At 38.7% G+C, this 24,336-nt stretch overlaps 2 protein-coding genes across 5 annotated transcripts; one reads left to right on the forward strand and one right to left on the reverse strand.

Moving 5' to 3' along the window:
• The first annotated feature begins 4,333 nt into the window (after positions 1-4,333).
• On the forward strand, positions 4,334-16,716 carry cunh1orf112 (chromosome unknown C1orf112 homolog). Of its 3 annotated transcripts, none has more exons than XM_022759520.1 (25): positions 4,334-4,483; positions 4,688-4,828; positions 5,230-5,269; positions 5,378-5,466; positions 5,907-6,011; positions 6,182-6,322; positions 6,984-7,146; positions 7,271-7,355; positions 7,475-7,613; positions 8,035-8,124; positions 8,274-8,338; positions 8,462-8,610; positions 9,304-9,433; positions 9,939-10,125; positions 11,065-11,147; positions 11,403-11,454; positions 12,033-12,122; positions 13,111-13,296; positions 14,312-14,431; positions 14,534-14,629; positions 14,719-14,832; positions 15,281-15,385; positions 15,471-15,551; positions 15,632-15,778; positions 16,379-16,716. In XM_022759520.1, the coding sequence occupies exons 2-25, from the start codon at positions 4,733-4,735 to the stop codon at positions 16,583-16,585; spliced, it is 2,760 nt and encodes a 919-aa protein (XP_022615241.1). In that variant the 5' UTR covers positions 4,334-4,483; positions 4,688-4,732; the 3' UTR covers positions 16,586-16,716. The 3 variants fall into 3 exon arrangements, with proteins under 3 accessions (XP_022615241.1, XP_022615242.1, XP_022615243.1); XM_022759521.1 differs by having other exon boundaries at positions 5,429-5,466; XM_022759522.1 differs by lacking the exon at positions 14,534-14,629.
• Positions 16,717-16,988: 272 nt separating this feature from the next.
• Positions 16,989-24,060, reverse strand: scyl3 (SCY1 like pseudokinase 3). 2 transcript variants are annotated; one of them, XM_022759651.1, is made up of 14 exons: positions 23,804-24,060; positions 23,475-23,659; positions 22,843-23,028; positions 22,551-22,664; positions 22,353-22,409; positions 22,168-22,270; positions 21,882-21,993; positions 21,721-21,798; positions 21,241-21,380; positions 20,951-21,141; positions 20,484-20,655; positions 19,368-19,538; positions 18,466-19,274; positions 16,989-17,582 (listed from the first exon to the last, which is right to left on the reverse strand). In XM_022759651.1, the coding sequence occupies exons 2-14, from the start codon at positions 23,637-23,639 to the stop codon at positions 17,520-17,522; spliced, it is 2,361 nt and encodes a 786-aa protein (XP_022615372.1). In that variant the 5' UTR covers positions 23,640-23,659; positions 23,804-24,060; the 3' UTR covers positions 16,989-17,519. The 2 variants fall into 2 exon arrangements, with proteins under 2 accessions (XP_022615372.1, XP_022615370.1); XM_022759649.1 differs by having other exon boundaries at positions 23,781-24,060.
• Positions 24,061-24,336: the final 276 nt, after the last annotated feature.

Below are 24,336 nucleotides of genomic sequence, written 5' to 3' on the forward strand. Positions count from 1 at the left end.
TAATGCAGGCATGCTAACATGCTTATGCTTAGCAGGTGTAATTTGCATGTTCAACATCTTTAGTTTAGCACATGCTAACATTTCTAAATACAAAGTACAACTGAGGCTGATGGGAATGTTTTGCTGGTATCTGGTCATAAACCAAAGAATTGGCAAAAGTTTTGATCTGATGATGGTGCCAGAGAAAAAGTTAAGGGATCACCAAAGTTATTACAATTCAGTCTCATAGTAACATTAACGTCTGCACCAAATTTCATGAAAATACATCTAGTTGTTGTTGAGACATTTTAGTCAGACCCACAGATGTGAACCTCATGGAGGCACTAGAGGAAAAGTCATAGGATCACTAAAATCATTAAGAATTATCATGCGGGAACCACGAATATCTGTATTAAACACTTTCTTGCTCGTGGCGCTACAGAAGTCAAGGTATCAGCAAAAGTCTAGGATTTATCCTCTGGGCACCATTTATATTTACACATCAATTCATACCATAACAGTTGTTGGGATATTTCTGTCTGGACCAAAGAGGTGAACTGAATGAGCATCTCCTTCTAAAATACAAATCTCATGAGAAAAAAAATATTCACGCTGGGTATTCTGAACATCTTGGACATTTTCACCACTATTTTTGATGTAAAATCATGAATCAGAAAGCCATCGTTCTCATTGTGTTGTCAGTTAAGTGCTGATACCTTGGCTGTTCCCATGACTTCAACAGAGAGAGTGATTTGCTTTTTTCTATAATATAGTCAGGCTGGGATTACATGAAGAGACAGAAGACACTGAGACGGTCTAAATCCACAGAGGAACTGTGGCAAATTGTCTAAGATGCTGAAAAAACCTACCTGCCAAGTACCTTTTAAAAACTGCTCAAGTGTACCAAGGAGAACGGATCCTCTTTAAAAGGCAAAGGGTAGTCACAACAAGTACTGATTTGATTTAGTTTTTTCTGTGTACTGCACTTTGTTTGAAGTTGACTGATTATAAAAAAAAAAACTACAACATTATTTGTGAAATCCTCACTTTACCTTTAGAGCCTAATACTCATGCACAGTGCTGTATGTCATCCCATGAAACTGTATCCATATCATAAGAGTCTACATCCTTTTCCTATGGGTTTTCCCACTTGAGGCTGACTAGGTCTTTAAAGGTACATGTTGTATTGTTGTATACTGGGGCACATTCTTTCTCTTACTTACATTTTAGAGCTTTTGACTCACCATCCTGATGAGTTACAAAGAAAACATTAAGAGGAGGAGTGGTGTGTAACTCTGCAAACTATATGAACAGAATTAGCTGCAGCTGTCAACACACAGAGAACTCCATTGACCTTGACCTCCTCAGCACGCTTAACATAGGCACTGATGCTGACTGCAATTTGGCACTTACCCGGTGACCTCCAGATAAAAGAGACAGAAGTCGTCTTCCGCTCCAGTTACAGGCCCAAATCCGGAGCCAATTTCCTGTTAACTGATAACCTTTCCATTATCTACAATCAGGGAGGTCGGAATGGGAGGGAGGTATTAAACTGAATTGACTCAACCCACTTCTTGTAAAACGCATTTTACAGTTAGGGTGTGATGATATGCATTTTTCACAAGAAACATTAGACGTGTCTATGCCCAAACCTTAATCAATCTGTCTCATAATGAGGCCTTCGCCATAAACTTTACAATCTCATAGATAATAGCCCACTAAATAACATTTTCTGTATTTGTACAAAATTTAAATGCAAAATTTAAATGAATTTATATGGCATGTTGTGTATTGCTTATGAAGTACTAATATTTATACTTAAAAAAAAAAAAATTGATGTATTGAGGAGACAGATTAGATTTACTTTAGTCTGATTACTTCAAAATAAGTCCTTCACCAAAAATATATCTCTCACACAGAGAGGGTCAGACATTCATGGATTTATAGATGGTTATAGATAGATAGATAGATAGATAGATAGATAGATAGATAGATAGATAGATAGATAGATAGATAGATAGATAGATAGATAGATAGATAGATAGATAGATAGATAGTGTTGAGTCCACTATTATTTCGCAGCCAAACCGGACTCGCGTGTTCGTTTGATGAAGTATGCAGGACACAGATTTAAAGTTCAACACGTCTAATTTATTAAAAGTACAGCCAAGCATAGAAGTTTGAGATTGCTTACAGAGCTCTGGACTCACCCTGCTCTCGTCTCGTCTAAGCAGAGTGCAGTACCTCCTTGTTTCAGTCATTCATTCTTATACACACATTCTCTGTATAACAGGGTCACTCCACCTCTTCTCTCTTCACACCACTCTGACCTGAACCTGTTATCTAAACATGTCATACTTGTACTTTCTTGTCTGTCCCTGTGCATCATTCTGCAATCTCAAACGGCATTCAGTGTAACAATGTTCATAAACAATCATAATCATCACGTCAAGGTGGATTTGCCTTTTTAATCAAACAGTGCATACAGTTGCAAACATAACATATCCCTTCAATAGATAGATAGATAGATAGATAGATAGATAGATAGATAGATAGATTTGACCACCACACCTACTGATATGGACACGTGTTTCCAGGTCATAAATGAAACACAGTTAAGCATGTTCACACACACCCACTTGCCAACTGCCATCTCAGCACACACGTCTCGCATCCATCATGAAAGTCTCCTTACAAGAATGGCTGTCATTTGCAAGTCAAAGGAATAATAAATTGGAAGTACCACTCCAATATACAGTAATTTGTGGGCTTGTGTCACCATTACATTGAACTGTTAAACTATATCTCATCTGATCATATATACTATATAATATATTATCATAATTGTTCAATTATTTGAGGTCAATTATATGTTTTTCTTTTATCATAGTGTTCTTGGTAGCAATGTGCATATCAGCTGTTTCTTAAAGAATGACTAAACTTTGTAAACCTTGAACAGCTTAGATAGATAGATAGATAGATAGATAGATAGATAGATAGATAGATAGATAGATAGATAGATACCATATATTTTGATATGTCCGTCCAAATGAAAGCACACTGTAAGCTGTACTGCAATTTACTATATTCGAAGAGAGATAAGTGTTAGTGTGGAGTCCTGTTTCCTAAACAAGAAGTTGGCTATTTCCTGCAGATGCAGCAGCTAACACCTCAGGCTGTTGGGAAACAAAGGCGCAGCAGCAAAAGCATGATGCTTTACTTCAGTGCCCGAGATCTTATCAGTTAAACAATAGCTTTACAGACAAGTCAGAGTCAATAGAAACTCCAGACTCCTACAGGACAAATATCACTCTTCCCCTAACTGATTTGAATACAATCTAAAAATGCCTAAACATCCCAGTCATTTACTGTAAGGTACCTACATGATCCTGGTAGGTTTGCTGAAGTTACAGGTCATGATGGATAAGCATCTTCATGTGGAATTTCTCAGACAGAGATGTGTTTTGCTCACTTTGAGAGGAAACAGTTTGTGGAAGAAACAGAACCAAAACCCTTCCAAATGCGGGACATTGCGTATCCTAAAGGCCATCTACCTGCTTTAGGTGGCTATGTAAGATTCATATGTCATTATAAAGTCATATTATATGATTATTTGGATAACAGTATATAGTTCTTTATATGTTCATTAATGAAACCCAACTTTATTTATAAACTCTTGTTAATTACATAACACACAAACATTAAAATCACTATGCTTAAATGTATGCCGATCCATGAATTCCAGAATATCCACATTTGTGAAGGCAAATCACTTCATATTTATTATAGAGTTTAACATTAGGATAAATCAACTTTAACTGAATTTGTCATTAATGAAGAATGTATAAGAATGCATCATTCTGGTTGAAAAATGTTCTAACAGCAATATTCCGCATTGTGACTTTGACCTGTAATTTTATTGTTTTTCCATCATCATATTTCATGGATCATTTTGTGTCAAATTTACACCTAATTAGTTACAGTATTTAAAATTCTATAAATGGGACATGGATAAATACAAATTTCCCTCTTTTCACAGGCGTATTAAAAATGTCCGAAAAATCTGCATGACTTTATACCTATACTATCAACAGCTGTGTAGTATTTATATGAATTTGAGGCTTCGCTTCATACAGATGAAACTTTACATGAACCTATTTGTATTTCACTCATATCCTTTCGTCTTTCATTCGATCCCCGCAGCTTCATGGTGACAGTTGTTATTTTCAGCGCTTTGCAGTCACTACGTTCTTCTATTGGTTAGACGCTTTAGAGTTTAACGTTTCAACCAATCGGAGCGAGGGTTGATTCGACGCTTTGGTCACAACGTCACATCCGACTCAAACAACGGCGCGCGGAATGTTTGTTCAGTTAGGTTGACTATCTGCTATCTTTCCTACATTTTAGTCGTTAATAAGTAATAATGGTGAAGTTAAGACAACCTGTTGGAACATTTCTGTGATTGTTTGTGCTTTTGAACAAAAGGCACCGTCTTGCATTTATGGTAAGAGGCTATCCAAATTAAACTACCATGCTAGCGTTTAATGTTTTAGCAAATCAGAACGTAGCAAACACACACGCTAACGGCAGTTTTCTTTAGTCCAAACAGAAAGCAACTTTTTAAATAACACCGGCTGGCGAAGCTATCGCATTAAACCATACTGAACTACAACTAATTCACTCGGTGACGTTGTTCTTAAACTTTCAGTCGTCCAGACAGCTGTCCTGATCTCCTCCGGTGACTGCCGTCATCATGTCCCAGACCAACACCTCTCTCCTGGACGAGGTGATGCAATGGAGCCAGGAAACCTGTCGCCAGGAGCTGAAGTCTGTCCTGCCAAAACTCACTATATCCTCTCAAACGTGACATTACATCGTTATTTCAGTCTCACGGTTCACAGCTTTATACAAATGGTTTCTGTTAGGAGAGTCTAGGGATATCCAATTCTTCTCAAGTTTTGGAATGTGCAAAAGATTGGAAAAGCATAGAAAAAATAATAAGGATTAGGTCAGTAGTTTAAAATACATATCTATAGAATGTGTGCCTAACATTACAAATCATTATGAACACAAAAATACTAAAAACCCTCTCTAGATTATAGAGTTTGGCCAATATTAACTATATCCTCGATGAAGCTGGGCAAAATTTTATGTTTTGCCCATGCTAATCTATCTAACTGTTGTGTTGCCATCCTGACATTAGAAACGAAAGGGAATTGCTGTGTTAGGGTATTCCTTGACTGTTTCCACTCTTTGCAGCACAAATCAGAGAGTTGGGATGATCATATACGTAAGTTTCTTCATTGCAAAATTTGTAATTACAATCTCCTTGTTTTGCGCTATGAGTAATGTTTGTGATTAAGTATGACTTATCTTAAAAAACATAACATCCCTACAGGTGTACTGAAGATTATTACAGACATGTTCCTTCCACATATTCATTTGTCAGAGCTGGAAGAGGAGTGCTTCTCCAAGATCTTACCAAAGGTAAACAGCATAATGATTGCTTGTTGTCTTTAGGACCTATTATGTGAATACCTTCACTAGCATTTGTTAAATAATGAGTGGCTGCAGGTTCTGTAAAGAGTCCTAAAATGAAATTATACTATCTAAACTCAAGGTCATTAAAGATCTTAAACAGCATAATATTCACTGATTTAAATACCAAATATAACATTTTAGGTGTTCAATTTATTTTGTCATTTGTCTCTGTTTGAAGGGGTTGACATTCAATTCAACTCATTGATGACACCTTCACCTAGAGGGTTTTCTGCAAAATGGCTCACTAAATTTTTGCTTTTTCTTTTAGGATTGTTGATGGAAGTTTTACTGTGAATTACTGCTTCATTCACATTACTTTTCTTAAAAGTGTATTGATCTATCTTTGTTAACGTTTCTGCCTTTTTCTTAATATCTAACGTTTGCAGGCTGTGACAGTGTTTGAAAGCATGATGAAAGAAATCTCAGACCAAGTTGGAGGACTGTCTAGTCAAAACACCGAACCGTGTGCCTTACTAAGGAACATTCTTCAGGTACTATTATTATTATTATTATTGCTGATTTAAGGCAGTGTATTTCAAAATGGTACAATTAGTACCTTAAAGGTTTAAGCTAAGTATGACACATGTATGTTGTCTGAAAAAGGTTGTTCTCGCTTCTCTTCTAACCAATATTTTTGACAAGAACCTGTGGTCTGCTTCAGGCGATGATGCAGATAATTGATGCACTATCCACTTGTGTGCGTCATGTTGGCTCATTCAATGATGCTCCTGACCTGGATGCTATCCGCTCGTTACCTACTTGTATCCTGAAAATCCTGAGGGAAACCTTTCAGCACTGCAAGGTAGGTCTGTTCAGTTCAATGGTGTCTGTAATGTGCATTTCGTGCAGTAATTGTTCTAATTATGGCTGAATATTTTGATTGGTATTTAGAACATTATTATAAATCATTACAATTAGTAAGATTCTAATGTTTATTTCTCAGAATGAATTCTGAAGATAACTATATAAGATAATGTCTGCATATCCTGTAGATAACCGGATGTGGTACGTAAAATTAATGGTTTCAATTTTGTGATTAATTACATCATTTGTTGGAATAACAAATAATTACACACAGCTAATTCTTTAGATATAACCTCAAGTGATGTGATATTTATGTATACTCATTATTTTAAAAATTGGTGAAAGTCTGATTAAAAAATACATTAATTACAAAGTCCAAGTTCCAAATTTTTTTGTCTTTTCCTCCATTGTCTTTATTACCAAAAGTCAGATCTGAGCTATCAACAGCACAAGACCTCATTAATTAAAAACTTGTGTGATAAGCATCCTAATGCAGCAGGAAACACAACCACACGGGGATGCAAAGGAACATAAAACCCAGTTACAATGCAGTTTAAACTGATCTGCTTCTTTTCAGAAAACTAATACTTTTCATAACTCTAGTGAAAACCAAAAAAAAATGAAAATTAGATAAAGCAGACTCTGCATGTTGTCCACAGGAAAGTGAGGTGGTTTACTGCGGCCGTATGTCCCTGGTGGCTGACCTGCTGCAGGGACTCTTCAAGGAGGCATATTCCCTTCAGAAGGGTCTATTGGAGCTGCTGGACAGGATCTCCCTCGACAGCAGTGCCTCAGAGGAGGAGGTCTCTGACATTGTTACAGGTGTGTGTATGAATCCCTTTGTGTTTCGCTGCCATTCTTTTTGTTATTCAGCCTTTCCATTATTGTACTGGTATATCGTCTTTGCAGTTTTCAATTCACTGAACAAATTTTTCATCTTCCTCAGTGATTCACAGCCTGCTGGATATCTGCTCTATTATCTCCAATTTGGACATAGCACTTCATGCAAACACATGGAAATTCCTAATCAAGTCAGTAGAGCAAACATTCTATGTTTTTGTTAATGTCATATTGTCGGTCATACTAGATGAATCACTTTGTTATAATAGCATTGGTTACTGAGTGACTAAATGGTCATTACTCTGTTCAGACAGAGTCTAAAGTACCAGTCATTGGTGGAGGAACATCTGCATCATGGTGACATCAGCACCAGCCTTTGTGAAAACCTATTGGCCTCCTTCCACAACTGTGTGGAGCTGGCTGAACAGATAAAACATGCTGCTCTGCAGGTACATGATAAAACACATAGTATGAATAGCTTTTATAGCAGCATTTTATGTTTTGTTTTTTTTTTTTTGTATTGAATGACGATTTATTGCATGTTTTCTTTTCTTTGAAAGTTTGTGAAATTTTAATGTTGGAGATTAAAGAGTATGAACATCTCGATATGATACATGTAAATGTGGTAACCCAGGTACAGTGCAATATATTTTTGTCTTCACTGACCTAAAACCAACTAGAATCACCACAGTGGGAGATATTTCTGTGCCAATTAGTACTTACTGTATCCTGTGTATAGAATGAATGAAATATATTTCCCGTGTTGTGCCCTTTTGTACTGTACAAAAAATGACCAGTGTTTATCAGTGTAAGGTCAAAGACTTCATCTTTGTCACTGTTTGTGTTAATGTTCTTTTGTCCTTTTTAAAGGAGGCAACACAAACCCCAGAATACAAGTTGTTCCAGAAAACTGCAAAGATGTGCAGATTTTTTGCCAACACACTGGTTCATTACATAAAGGTACCACAAGTTAGAATCTTCTTGCAGCCCCTCTGGGCTCCATAAAAAACTTTGTGCCATCTCTATGAGTGCAAGACTATTTAAATCTACTTCAGAATACAAAGTACAAAGTGGAACTAACACCCTGTAATTCTTTATTCTTTCAACAGGAATTCAAATTTTTTCTCACAAAATATTGTAGCTGCTTTCACAAAGTCTACCTCCAGATCATCAGGTATGTGTGGTTTCAGTGTGGTTTTAAGAAGCAGATTCATATTCATATTCAGAGTTAATCATTTGAGTTGACAATATGAAGCAGTGCAGAAACATAATCTCTGATGTGCCTGTTGCCTTTCAGTAAATTCCCTCCCAGCTTGTGTGCTCCAACACTGACTATGGCTCTGTCCGAGGAGTTGAATGCAGCTGCTCTGGTTCCCATGGATGCCCTCTTGCTCCAGCTGTTGCCTTTAAGGCCCTTCGCTGAAGTTGTCGTCCAGCAGGAGCTGCGTGAGTTTGACGCTTGTCCTCTGCTTGCCCTTTTTCCCAGATACTGTGGCTGTGTTGATGCTTTCCAGTTTCCTTTTGAGATGGGGAGAATGTTATATAAACTCAGTGATTAGCTGTGTACCAATTCCATTCCCCATGGTTAGACTATGAAGTATACAATATGTATAATGTTGTGGCAAATTTTGGCAGTGTTGTACAACAAGAAATAGGTGTTTATTGTAATTGCAACAGAGAAAAATAGCGGTAATATGATGGTGGATGTAAATCAAACTGTGGGTTTGGAACAGCATTGTCGGTTTCAAATTTGAAAACTTATCAAATAGGGCAATGTTAGCCAAATATTTTCTACTTTTTTATCTACTGTTAGGGTAACTATGTAACATCTGCTCAGTGACTACAGAACAAAAAAGCTTCTTGGCACACTAACTAATTTTTAGGTTTACATCCCCGATAAAGCTGTCATAATATGTCATAAAAAACTTAGTGATTTTAGTCTGCATGTTAATACTTTTTAATGCTGACAATGTAATGTATACTTCATCTCATCATTCTTCTTTGTCTTTGGGAAAAAGCTGACTGCATGTTTTTACTCAATAGAATGTTGACATTATGTTTTTTGCTGCAGACTGAAAGTTGTGCATCAAAATATGCAGCATACAGTCTTAGAATGACCCCTGTCTGATTTGTCTCCAGGGTTAAGTCCTGAACATGAGCTTCCTCAGTGTCTTTTGCTGGTGAGTGTCCTGGGTCAGCTGGCCACCCAACCGGAGGAGGTGCAGCAGCTTTGGTACACTGGCAGCCAGTTCTCAGAGGAGACACCAAGGTAATAAAAGTTTTTTTTGGTTGCTGTCATTAACTACAATATTTTAAACATTTGGTGCTTCAAACCAGTTGCCAAGTTGGCAACCAGTTATAACCTTTTGGTTACTTAAGTTGTTTAGCAGGGATATCAGTTATTGATGTTGATGGATTACTGATTTTTGTTTTAATTCACAGTGTACATTTTAGTTTTCCTATCATGCAGAATAAATAAAGTTCAGCTCCAACATAATAGTAGAGTTTATTATAGTTATAGTAGATTGTTTAATTATTTAATCATAATAATGATATTATGTTATTAAAATAATATATTTTTTTAATGATATTAAATAATAATTTTAAGACAATTGCATCACACATGAACTAGCCTCAGCCTTTTAGATCACATGTATTTAAAGTTACTGTGCCAATTTTCAAGTTCACAAGAGCAGTGTGTCATCAGCTTTAGTGACTTTCTCTTCACACTGGCTTCATGTCTAAATACTTTTTTTCATCCCCTCTGTCTCCAGGCTTCCCCTCCACAAGGCCTTGTTCACTAGTTTCCGTCGTTGTTATTCTGAGCGTAAGGTACCGGTGCTCTTGCCAGGGGTGATGATGAAGGGTCAGGCCCAGGTCCAGGTCACTCTGCACCACCACATATGCGTGCAGCTCTGTGCCAGTGTGGCTGGGCTTCCTCCAGTGTACTTTCCTGTGTTGGTGAGGTCTACACTCGTAACCATTTTATTCTGAAGAATGCTGCATTTATTGTAAGTAAGAAAGATTGATGCCAGAACCACAGAGTAGCACATCTTTCAACCTATGGAAAGAATTTGCTGCATCTTTCTTTAAAAGTAGTAATAGTAGTAGATAAAACCCAGCAATTGTCATGTAGTGGTACACATGCTTTTGACAGAAACTGTCATTGGCCAGTGGAACCTGATTGGCAAGCCGTCTTTCAAATAATCAAGAATGTTTGATACAATTAGGATTATAGTTGTGGTGCTTTGAAACAGTGGGGGTCGCTTTTTTCACAGCAGGGTCATGATGAAATTTATCAGGACAGTGTTTGAAAAGGTTTAAGGTATTTAATGATATGTTGGCATCACGCATACTATATATTCATAGTGGCAAATATTTTGTCAAGTTGCAGTGCATTAGCATTTGAAGACTGCATTTTCACATTATATGACAGCAATTTTCCCAGTATTAATTGTTTCGATGTTTTTATTTACTCATACTATAAACTTTAAAAATTGTCTTGTTACGTGATCATGAATACTGGCCATTAATGTCTTAATGGACTTTATTTCAGTCACTAAAACATGTAAATGAGAGCAGCTTTATTGGGAATTCTGCTGTATTAAAATACTGTACATGTGAGTAGGAGAGAAGCAAATGGATAAAGGGCTGAAACTGGCTGACACTAGGTAGAATGCACATACAATGTGGTCCATCTACAGTATGTACTAGATTTTGCACTAATGTTTAGGTGCATTTTACACCATTCAAAGCAAGTTATTCTTTCACTTTTGTTTTATTTGTGTTTGTTAAATAACTTATTTAAAGAACTTGTTTTATCTGGCAACTGCATTTTCCTCTGTATATCCCTCACTCTTGTCTGTCTGACTTCCCCTCTCCTTTATCTCCTTTTTTCAGGAGCGTTGTTTGGTTGATGCTGTCCTGCAGGCTGATACACAAACAGCTTTACTGGCAACAGATGTGTGGTGTTTTACAGCACGGTGAGGTTAACGATTAATGCAATATTCACTATTCATCATGTCTAACTGTGGGTTTTCCTTGTAATAGTGTGAGTGGTCAGTATTTTTTGGCCAGTTCATTTACAAGTGGTCACATAAATAATTTGGCCCTTAAAATAAAAGCCCCTTTAGACTTCTTACAAATTCTCTTTCACCAAAGTATGGTTGGAAGCGTTTTTACACATTTTTTCTGTGCTAAATTGAATCCACTGCTGATTTTGTCTTTGCTGTTTACAGGTATGGGACAGCAGAACTTTGTCTACATCATGTCCTCCTCATTGCTCAGCTGGTGGGTAGAAACCATGAAAATACACAATGCAGTTGAGAGAATGCATTTTGTGGTCGCATATTATTTTAAACTTGAAAGACAACAATTGGCAATTAACAACCTATTATCACTTTTAAAGAGGCCCAGTAAAACTTCATACTCTACACTAGTTTTATTGCGCTTACATACAATGAGTTACAGGATCACATCCCAACTTTTTATCTTGGCTTCCACCATCTTGGTGGGTAGATGCCATGAGATCATGGATGTTTTTCCATGTCTGTGACCTCTTCCTGAACACTTTCTGAAGTAACTCTAAATTTCCATAATCTCTCTCTGGGGTTATGGATTAGTATGGAGTCCTCACTGTCTTGTGTGGCACCCCAAAAGAGGTGACAATTGGTCTTGTTGGACCTTGGGGACTGACACCTTTTCATAACTTGTTTTCTCATAGCATCATCAGATTAAGCTGGATCCCACTGATTTCCATACATGTCCCTCTTCACCTTTCTTCTGCCCTGATGCACTGGTGATTTTACTCCTCCTGAGCCTTCACACTGTCCCTTACCTCCTCTCTGTTTCTCCCTCTTCTCCTTTAGGTAAAGATGTGCACCACTGAGTGTTACCAGTTGTTCCACATGGGCCTGCTGCTTAAACGCATGGTTTTCCTTATGACACAAAACCACCAGGTTAGAAAAACTGAAACTGAAATAATTTTTTTCTCAGCACTGTAATATGCTGAACGAAATAGTAATTTCTGTCACATATTTCAACGATTAAAAAATACTCACTGAAAATGTGTTGTAATCCAGTTCACATCAGACAATTCCACTTCATTTAGTTTCCTTTTATTATTATCATTTTTGGGGCATTTTGGCCTTTATTTGGATGGCTACGGTGAGAGAGAGACTATGTCTTTGTGGTATATGCTCTACCGAGGTTTTTAACAGTGCTTCCGGAAATTGGTGACAAAACAGCTAATCAGGATTACTTTCTCCAAGTCTGTGATTGGCTGGTTTTGTGGCACATTGTGATGCTGCGCAATGTTAAACGAGCGCGCAGGCAGAGTTGAGTGAGCGTGCACCCATGTTGAGCGTAAGGGAGACAGTGTGAGCGAGTTGCAGGTATCCGGCAGCGCACAAAGCACAGATCTGTGAGAGAACAACTGACTTAAACTGATACGACTACTTGGATAATAGCAAACGGAGAAATACAATTATTAAGCATATAATAGATTTTTGTTTGCTCAGGTTAAGTTATTCTTTGCTCATAAATATTTTCCCTTCAAAATAAAATATGTGTGTTTGCAAAACGTATTTGTCTGCGCTTAGAAAGTCCCACTGCGTGCTCAGGAATGAGGTACAAAAATAATGCCATACAAATTAAGATCAACAAAAGTAGATGATCTTGCTCAAGTTTTGTGATGATCATGATTTAGAGCAGAAGACCAGTTGAGCAAGGATGCAGTTGAATTAAGAGATTGACATGAAGAAAAAAATGTGACTGTTTTTGTTTGCTGCATAAACACTTTTAGCGGAGGAAAATCCAAATAAAAATTATAAGATAAAATTAAGAATAACAATGATAGGAACAAAAACAATGGGGTTCTCACGCTGAACTGTAGAGGATCAGAAACTTCATAATTTTTTTTTATTAATCAAGTGTTTTTTTTCCCAGATGGAGCTGGTGATGCATTTCCCACCCTCTGATGTGGAAAACTTGCCAGTCTGGCGTCATGTCCTCGTCAGAGCTCTTTCTCAAGAGGCCCGTCACCGCGTAGAGACAGACATCATTGGCCTTACTCAGAAAGCTCTGACCGACTGGCAGAATGGAGGGTACAAACTGGGACAAATGGACAAAGTGGTGAGGACTCCCTCAGATATTAGAATTTGAGATATTTACTACATGGTGTTAATATGTGTTCACCCTCCATTCTACTTCCGAATGTAACAAGTGAATTGTAGTGACTATGATATTGAATACATGGAGAGAAAGAGGCAGTACAAACATTAAGGGCAATGCCGCAGCATAGTGCCTGACCTTGTGCACTGCAGAGAAAGTGGTTAGATGACAAATGACCACAACAAGTGTTGACAAGAGTATGATAACCTTGTTCCCATGTATGAGAACAGATAAGATTGTTATTGGTGACCTTTCTCATTTGCTTGAATCATTTGCTGGCATCTCTGAGAGCCAAAATTCTCAAATAGCTTTCCCACTGAGATGATTCTTTTTGTTCTTTAGAAGTGGCAGGGACCATTTTTTTTTAAGGTTTTACGTAAACAAACCTATCGCATAGAGTCATCAGTTAATAGTTTTTGTTTTTTTCCACATTACGCATTTCTGCTCACCTTTTCATGATTTGCCACTAATACAGTGTTTAGAGGTCAGAATCAGGTTTAGGTTTTCACATATGAGGAATTTGCTTAGGTATTTTGGTGTATAACAATAAACATGGTACCTTAATTAGAAAAATAAAAAATAAATACAAATCAAGAATCATAAGTAGAAACATGAAGAGGAAACATGAAGATATAAAAAATATGTACAGATTGTTATTTAAATCAACAAGCTGTAGTTTTGAGCAGAAAGGTACAGAATATTCAGTTGGTTTAGACCATAAAAGTTCATGTGCAAGTAGAAAAGTATCTGATAATGTCTTGCTGGTTTTAGAATATGCCACTATAATGTTCCTGGTTTTATTTATACATGACACAAAAATAATCTGACCTTTTACCCACCTTTTAACAAGTCTTCAGCTTCAGGATGTTCCAGTATATTTCACAGTAATGTTAACAATGCAAGGAAAAAGGGTGGTGGAAATGAAAATCAAAAATAGGCAAAAATATCGTATTAACAAAGTCCCTCCTGTCTCCAGAATGTGGTGCTCTTATCCCTCCTAGTGGTGGTTCAAGGGCAGTCATCTCCTGAGGAGCAGTGTGTGTTGTCCGCAACGAGGATAGTCACACAGCTGTGGTTACGCATGAGTTCAGATCAGGTGAGCTCCAAGAACAGACAGACAGACACACACACACACATACACACAGACAGATGTAATGTAAATGCACAACTGTTATCACTGTAACCTGTCACACTCCAGGTGGAGAAGCACCCTGTGCTCCAGTGTACTCTGCAGCTGCTCCTGTACCTATCAGCCATATTAGTGAAAAACATGGAAACTCAAGTCATTTGTCAGGTATTCTGTTAGTTTTCACAGTTCACATTTCACAAAAGATAAAGAATGGACAATACTTCTGTTGACTGATGTGTGTGTGTGTCTCCCAGGCTCTGTTGTGCGTGGACGCTCTGGTATCTCAGAAGTGTGCAGATCAGCTGCTGCTGGCTGCTCTGGAGTTCCTGGCCTCCCTGGGGAAGATCTTTGTCCCTCCTGACAGCCAGGTACTGAAACCACACTATTGCAGATGAGGATTTTACTGTTTAGTTCCTTGCACATCTTACTAATGGTTGCTCTAGGAAAATTATTCTACTGCTGTTCTTATTAGAAGTCTCTCTTAACACTGTTTAAATGTTGCTGATTGTATATTTTATTTGCCTAACAAAAATCATCATGTCTTCATTCCTTCATGGAGTAAAGACTTTTTTGTTGCCAAGTATGCAGCTGGAAACATCACTTTGGGTTCTTGCATTTAGTGATGTGTATTTGTCATTATTCTTCACAGTTCATACACTAGAGGAACAATCCATTGTATGAAAAACTCAATCAGTAATACTCATCAGTTGAAACTGAATGTTTGAAATTGAATTCTGAATTTCCTCACTTTGGAAGACTACAATGTAAATATATGCTCATAGTTTCTCATTCATACAAACTTCTTTGATCCTATAGAGTCAAATTCTGCCGAGGCTGAGCAGCCTGTTTGGAGTCCTGCTGGCTGACAGATCTTGGCTGCTACATCAGCATGCCCTGGAGGCCTTCTCTCATTTTGCAGAGGTAGCTACTACTACTACTGTTTCAGATGCAGTACTGTATACTGTTGATGCCTTAGCATAATCTTACTGTGTTTCTGGTATTTAAGGTTACAAACCACGAGGAAGTCATTTCCCAGAGTTTGTGTGTTGAAGAAACAAAGACCAAGGTGGTGAATTATCTTAGCAAGGTAAGAGATGCTTTTATAATTATGATGAACGTCTACCTAAAATAAAACAGATACATTTGAATGAGACTGTTTTGTTGTAGACTGTGAATGTAAAGGAAGATGTGGAGTCACGGCTACAGAGGCTCAAGATGGAGACACCAGAGATTGAGCAACACAATGACAAGCTTGAAAACAACAAAGAAAATGTTTCGAACAAACAGGTGGCTGAGGTGGTTTCAGATTTAGAGGTTAGTAGCATCATTAAATCAACTTAAAATTTATTCACAGGCTTTCTGAATATATTTGCTCATGCACAGCCTTGCTACGCATGCATACTGTCTAAGTCACTGAGTGGCTACTGTCCAGTATGAGTATGATAAAACTACCCACTTTAAAAATTGGAAATGCATAAAATGCACCAGGGTATTATTATTTTTCATCTGTATTTGATAGTTGACAGAGACAGAACACTGGGAAAGAAAGAGGCGAATGAAATCTGATGAAGTTCCTGACCAGGAAGGAATTGGGTTCATCATGGTTACTATTGAGGTTAAAATTTGCAATGGGTCTTCATTGGAAGCCGCTTCTGGAAGTTTCTATTTCACAGATGTAACATTTTAATATGTTGGTTGATGAAATGTCTGTTTTTTCAATCCCAATGTAAAATATTTTAGCAGCTCAGTAAAAACTTTACTGAGCAATCACAAAAGTTCCATAAAGTAGTTGTAGAATATTTTAAATATTTAACAAATAACTATTTAGTAAAATACTCTATAATTTTACGAAAAATCATGTTGTGTGAAAGAGGATTTAATTCATGAAAAGATGTTTTTTTTCCTGCCTCTCAGCCATGTCCAAAGAGAGCTCGGCAGGAGACCAGTGCAGAGGAGGAATACAGCCGCTACATCCAGACAGCTGAGAGTGCTTTAAAAGCCCTTCAGGCTCTCACTGAGGGCGAAGCCAACATGAAAGCACCACCACAGTGGCTTCAATCCAGACTGCAGGAGCTGCAGACCCTCATAACCAACATCTGTACAGCCAGGCACGTGATCTAGCAGCCCCAGTTTGTTTTCCAGGCCCAGATTTACTTTCTGTATCAAAAAACTATTTAATCAGTCTGGGATTGTGGAAATCTGCAATACCTGTTGCTGCTACTGAAAATAGTTTCTTTTACTTTTTAAAACTGTCAGTCTTGATTTATGTAACTGTTTATTAAATTTGTTGGAATACAAAGAACTGATTTTTTTTTTACTTGGAATCAAGTTTAACTGTCTTCACAGCATAGTTTGGGTAAGAAATGTCTTTATTGAGAACCCATACTGAGTCAGGCTTTTCTGTGGGCTTGCTTCCATTACTTTAAAGATCCAACTACGTAGTGTCAGTAGTCCTGAGTAACTGCAATCGCTTTATAGCGAATTTCTCATCAAAAAGAACAGGGCCATATTTAGTACAGTAAAATCTTTATTTCACCAGCAACCAAAAAGCTACTAATAAATTAGGTAATTCCTATTCCACATTCATTCAAAGTGCAAGCCTTCTGTAAATCAAACCTAACACATTTTGGACAAGTTGCATCCTACCAAAAAGTGTCTTGATCTTAATGCCAGTAGTGAAGTTGGCACATTTAGAAGAAAAAAAAAAAAAAAAAGCAGATGAAAACAGGATGACATTCACCTCTGATTAAGATCCTCATTGATTTCTAGGTGACTTAAATCAGTTGGCAAACTATTAAAAGCAGCTTCATTTGTCCAAGTCTGCCAATATCTGATAAGCAGCCAATCCTTCCATTTTGATGAACATACTTATAATAAATGTCCAGGGACCAAGAGAATAGGATTTAAAATGTTCTAGCCCATCCCTGTCATTATTATTCTTACTGCCTCATGCTGCTAAAAGCTGGAGCAGCAACCAGTTGGCTGTAATTTGGCGCTTCCAGAGGTCCAGTGATCAAGTCTTTTGCTGTAGATAAACCAGACGGATCAGTTGTCATCACCAGGCACTCTCATCCTCCCAGTTCAGGTCATCTCCATCTCCCCAGCCATCTGTTTCCATCTTTGAGAGAAAACGGAAAAAAAGTAAAGCATGAACAATCAGAGGTAAGTTTGTAAATGGAGAGAAACTCTTGGATGCCTATTCAATCATTTAGAGCAGTGGTTCTCAAAGTTGGATACTTGAGGGGGTTCCTGGGGGTCCCCAGCAAAAGGTGGAATAATTTATTTTCACTTTAATTCCACCAATAGGTAACATAATGACAGAATGTATGACTATCTTGGTATTGATTTTCCAAAGACTTTCTGTAATAAAGCATCTACAAGCAAAAATCTTATCAGATGGGGGTCCATGATCGAATTTGTGTCACGACAGAAAAGGTCAATTACATACATTTGGGTTTTTGGCTCTCGTATAACAATTCAAACTGCTTCCAACAGTAAGCACTGCTTACCTTTTAGACTAAACTGCTGTACATTCAGACAAAGGGGTGCTCTTCCTGACTAAACAAACGAGGGAATATCTATTTAATGCAGTGCTTCCCCACAAGGGGTTGCATGATTAATACTGGGGTAGGGAATAAGATGAGAGTAGAATTCCACAATGCAAATTATGATCCTGGATTTGTTCTTGAATCTCTAATATCAGAATAAAACAGGAGAGAAAAATTTGCAATTTGATTCACAATTTATAAACATGCACCCTATGGTGAGCGGTTGCAGCGGACATTGCTTCATATTTAGAGATCACGATGAAAAAAAGCTTGGAACCTAATATTAATAGAAATATTCTAACATTCCTTATATTGTATTTAAATACTTAAAGTCTGTTTAAAGTATTCAGGCACATTTATTTGCCCTTCTTCCACCTTCAAAACCAGATCCCATCAAAATCCCAGAGAACAAAATCTGAAAACGTCGCCCTTCATAACACCACGCACACTCACCTCTGTCAGGTTGGCAGCTGCGAACTTGGCAGTGAGTGTTATGGTATCGATGGATGAGTCAACCTGCAGAGATTTATTGTTTACTGAGGACAATGCAGACAGTCCTGCATCGCTCACACTTTCTTCCAGTGGCAGCAGAGCTGGAGAAGACATCTTGATGTCCGGCACCATGTCAGCAAACAAATCCAGCTCTGGGTCTTGCTCTACCTTTTTCTTCACCTTAATTGTGAACTCCTCCCCTAAACCTCCTATCCCACCATTCTTTTGTGGCACTGTAGGTTTGGGGTTCGGGTCAAATGGGCTGTGTGATTTCTCAGAGTCCCTCTCCTCTTGAGCCCAGCCATTGTCCCATGAGGAAGTGATCCTGCTCTGTGTGGATTGTCGCAATGTTGAGGTCAGCTTTAGGGGTTTAGAGGACCCCAATCTCAGTGCTTCAGGAGCATGTTTTACAGGTGACGTAGTAGTGCCCCCTCTGGGTGGTGTGAGTATAGCTGGGTCTGATAAAGGAGCAGTAGGGGAAAGATCTGAGGTAGGTTCAGTGTCCTCAAAGTCGTCCCACGGCTCCTCCTCCATGTTCTGGTGTGAGTGTGGCCGTCTGCTTCTGCCTGGATCTATTCTTTCTGACGCCTGAATGTGGATCTGGACTGACTGTCCACCTCTGTTCTCGCTTTCTTCGGGGTCGCTCCAGTCAGGCCAGTCTTCCACGGGGCCTTCTAGTCTGTCTGGCTGCTCTGGGCTGTATGACAGTGGCTCCATCTCATTGTCCTGATTAAGGCTGTTCAAAGGAAGAGACATCTGTCTACTCACATCTGAAACACACAAGAGAGAAGACAGATGGAGCTTCAGGCACAATAATGCCAAACTGTTAATTAAAATAAGTAGTATGAAGGGTGGTGTCCTACCTGATTTTGGTGCCAGGGGGTAGCTTTTTGGCGTCTCCCTACTACCTGCTAAACTATTCATATTACCCAGGACCAAGCCTTCAGTCCCTGACGGTCTGGGGAATAAATTCAGGATTTTGGAAGGCTGGGCCAACTGAGGGTGGGAACCTCCAACAATATGGACAGGTGAAGCTAAAAAAAAATAGAGATAAAGTTGAGAAGTCACTAAATGTTGCCTTTATAAAAAAAAAAAAAAAAAAAAAAAAAAAAAACGAAACTTTTCCCATTCCATGAATTATGCGCCGAGTCTGCAGATCTTTTGCAACAACACACTTTACCACTTTTTATTTTTAAATACTTTTTTTAACGCTTGGCTACTCAAGAGCAACTTGGTTATACAGTTGTTGTTAATGGCAAGTGTGATGTTCAATTTTTCAAATCCAGATTTTCTAGTTTGGACCAGCCCACTGGGAAAACCTGTTCCTTGAAGCAGTGAGGCGATCAATGAGACATCATTTGGCAGACGTAAACATTGTTACACTACGCCGATCCCAATGCTCTGTGCCTCCTCATGCTTCAAGATTATCCAAAATACTGCTGTAAGAGTTCTTCCTGCAGCTATATTAGTTTGACCATTCCTGTACTGGTGACTGACTACAGCATGGTTTGATAATTATATTGCTGAACATTTGCATAAACTTACTTGAGTTACAACTTCTATGATTTTCTGTTTACTACTGACAACTATTCTTAATAGCTTTTTTGATGAGTTGCAGGATCATAGAGCTTAGACTAGTAGGCTTCTATTCTAGTTCACCAATTTAAAATACCTAGACCAGCTGGGAAACCAATGTATCTCTTGCCACCTCAACAGCTGCCTCTGAACAAAACATCTGGCTAAAAACCTCAATGCATAAAACAGTAGTAAAGTTTGTGTAAGAACAACAGTAAAGTGTACACATTGCATATCAATATGTGCTGTGGCACAGTAAAATTCTGAGGAAGCATGACTGTATGAAGCTGAAATGTTTGTATTATATACAATATAATGTATTTACGTACAGTTATTGCTATTCAAAGCATTATTGATACATCATCTTTCATTGTTATTGTCATTATTAGGGCAGGGTTGCTTACTTTCAGGCGTGACCTCCGTAGACTTGGTGAAGTTGGGTGTGGTGCGTTTAAAGACCTTGGTTCTCTCTCCTCCAACCACCACTTGAGCTCCTAGCAAAGGCACCAACACTGCCAGACTCTGCAGCGTCATGGCAACCAGAGAATCATTGGTGTCTCTCATTCCTAACAAAACCTGTAGCCACAGACAAACAAAGATATTATGTAACTAGAAGAGAATACTGACATTTATGTCCACCCAGCCCTTATTCACTTTTGCTTCCAGGTTGTATGCTAAACTGATCCGATCTCCTCCAGGCTCTAGCTCTTTAAGTAGTGTTCACACGAGTAGTATCGATCCTCTCATCCAAGGAAAAAAGTGAATAATTTCCCAAAATGTCAAACTATTCCTTTAAAGTTAACGAAAATGTTCACCATTGACATCAAAGTCAATGTTGTGCTACATTGTCAACATTTTGCCAACACTCCACCTGAGGCAGGATCTGGCTTTTGAGCTCATCGTGGGAGAAGAACTCAGCATAGATGTGGATGTGACCCAGTAGCACGACCCGCACGTGTTCCTCGTTGACCTTGAAGAGCTTGAGAAGCTGAGGAATCACATGTTTACGGTAAAGGGTCACAGACAGCAGGCATTCTTCACTGCTACCACCACCACTGGAATCTGTCAACACAAATGAGATAAAAAGCAACATCCACTTTCAGTTTTACACATCTTATTAGTTATCATTAGCAGATAGAGTCTAATAAAATGCCATCTTACCCTGCTTTGGCCTTAGAAGATGAGGAAGGAAGCTTTTGACAGCCATGGGTTCTGCAAAAACGAGAGAGTTGAGCAGTTTGGGGACAAGGCGTGCAGCTATCAGCTCTTCAGGGAGACTCTGGACCCGGTCTAAAAGAAACCTACACAACAAAACACAACCAGCATGTTAAGGGATCCTTGTCAAAATTAGGTCTAGTTAAAATGATGCATTATTTATTCAAAGGAATGTATGGGACACACTATATCAACTCCCCAATCGTAGTTATCCTCAACTGACAATGTAACACAATTGCACGAAAACAGGAAATTCTAAGAGACTTATATATAACTAAATGTCTAAAAGTGTGGATTACCTTGGTGAACAATATGATACTATATGATAACATGACACGCTACTATGTTTTGCATGAACACAATGCACAAACAACAAAAGAGCACATTGAATAATAAGAAAACGAAGAACAGCATATTGTTTCTCACTTAAAGAATTCATTCTTTTCTTCTTCTGTCTTCAACGTCAGGCTCTTGAGAAAATTCATCACTTCCAGGAAGTCATTCCTATTCATCAAAAAACACAGTTTGAAAATAAATCATTTTCAGTATGTTCTGGTGACAACAACAGTAAACATGATTACACAAACCTGAAAAAGTCATGAGTCAGCAGGGAGCTCAGTGGAGGTCGAGACAAGGGGTCAGAGTTCAGCAGGCCTGCCTGCAGGGTCTTCTTCAGGCTGTCAGACAGCTCCTGCGACACTGGAAACAATGAAGGAAAGAGAGGTGTGAACAAGTGTATGAGAAGGTACACCAATCAGCCATAACATCAAAACAGGTACCTGGTTTTCATGTTGTGGCTGATTGGTGTATATACAGGCAAAATTTGACAAGATGCAAGATAAGGTTTAAGGTCACAAGTTCATCTCTACTCACCATAGCCATTCAGGAGAGGGATAAGGGTCTCCACCATCGTTCCAAAAGAGTAACAGTCCCGAGAGTGAGCATTTTTATCCTGAAGCATTTTAAAGTCCTCAACCTATGAACAACATGTTTCATGAGTAATGAAAAGACAAGGGGAACTGATTCCATTTTTCCACCATGACTTTTTATATGCCTACCTGCTCTTCTGGAGGAATACAGCTCGCCTCTCTCACATTCTGAATGCTTGTGAGAAACTGAGGAGATCAAGAAAACCAAAACATAAAACTGATGTAATTTCTAGGAAACTGAATATTTTTTAGGAAACAAAAAAAAAACAAAAAAAAGAGAAAAAAAAGGATTCTTCGTAAAACATTTGTTTTAATTCTACCTCTTACCTCTGGAGTTGCTTCAGAGAACTTGCAGACAGTCTCCATCCCTCCCAGTTTCCAATGACCATCTTCACTGACATAGACAGATGAAATGCAGACATTGTTGTGGCTTGATTTGCCCTGGTGGAACAAGAAGATAGGTTAGGAGTCACACCAGATTGCTTATGACCAGAAACACGAAACAACAAACCTCAGCAGTCACTTTCAATAACTTTTATTCATGTTCATTTTTATTCATGTTAAACCTGCAGGGTCGTCCAGCACCCACAGCAACTCTTTCATGCTTCTTTTTGCTCACCCTCTCGTGCAAAAAGACAAGTGCCTGCAGGAGGTCATAGATGCCTGCGCAGATTTCCTCTGGGGAGAGGCTGTCCAGCAGCAGCTCCAGGGGCTGCACACGTTCTGTCACTAGGTGGATGCCACCATCCTGCACTGAGCAGGACAGGAAACGTAGCAGACAAGGGTGCCTCAAGGTCTTCAGGTGCTGCAGGAAATTAAAGCATTCATTTATTTCTCATTTAAAAATAAAGGTGAATGTCAGACAACTGGTGGAGAATCTACAAGTAGGAACTGATTATGCAGCTTCAGTGACAAAATCACTAATTTGCAACTTGAATCAAACACAGACTGCTGGCAATGTAAAGCATAAAGCCATATTTTGGTGACTTTCTTCCTATACAGATGCAGAATGCTTTACCTGTATGAGGGAGTTCAGGTTTTTTGTTTGCAATGTAATGTTAAGATGTTCCTTTCTGATAAATATTGCTTCACTACTGCAGCGGTATTCTGGTGTCCATTTGGAGTGGGCACTTGTATGTGTAAGACAAATCTACTACTACAATCACCAACACTACTACTACTACTACTACTACTGTAACACAGCTCCGGCCAGTGTGATATGGTAACAGGAGGAGGGTTCAGCCTAACTACCTTGGCAGCTTTGTTGACTTTGTCTTCATTGCCACGCTTGTGAACAAACACAGAAGCGGGCTTTCCATCCTGGAGCACCGCCGAGTACATGGTGAGTCCGGAGGGCAAGGTGAGGAGCGGTTCCTCCAGGATGCAGCTCCTCACCGCGCTGCTCTCCGCACCCATGGCCGCGCTCGTTCCCCGACCTGTAGGGTAATTTGAGGGGAGACAGCGGGACGTGAAACACGGCCAACCACGATATGTTGCAGTGCGAGGTTGTAAGCTCTTACATACACAGTTATAAGCTCTAGCTTTATCAATGAATACCTGTTTAACTGGACTGGACGTACCACCGCTTTGTGACAAGTTAGCTGCAGCTGATGTTGGTTGCCTAGCTGGCTAACCTCGGTGCTACGTTAGCCACCTGGTCATTGCTATCCTTGTCGCTCGCCCTTTCGCCTCCAAACAGTCATGCCAATCGCGATGTGGCACAAAATGTTTTTTTTACAAAATTATCAAACTGTTGTTAACAAAATTGCACAAGTTTATTCCTATTCACTGCTCGTCAAATCAACTATGCTAACGTGGAGCAAAAGCTGCGCTGTAAACACGGACCTTTCCGGTAAAAGACGAAACCACAGAACAGGGGACAGCATTACTTTAAAAAAGGCTAGAAGTGGACCACTGAAGCTGATTTTCTCATAGTTTTGGAAAAATACCATTACAGATAGCCAGTTTCATAATACTTAAACATAAGATTTTACATTAATCTGCGTCATTTTACATTTACATAAATTCTTATAAAACCAAATAGACCCCTGCTTTAAATCTAATGGTTGCAACCAGAGTGGTGCGAGACGACGCAGGTAGGCTATGTGCGCGC

This window comes from Seriola dumerili, unplaced genomic scaffold, assembly GCF_002260705.1.
Source record: "Seriola dumerili isolate Sdu_G_001 unplaced genomic scaffold, Sdu_1.0 BDQW01000322.1, whole genome shotgun sequence".
NCBI lineage: Eukaryota > Metazoa > Chordata > Actinopteri > Carangiformes > Carangidae > Seriola > Seriola dumerili.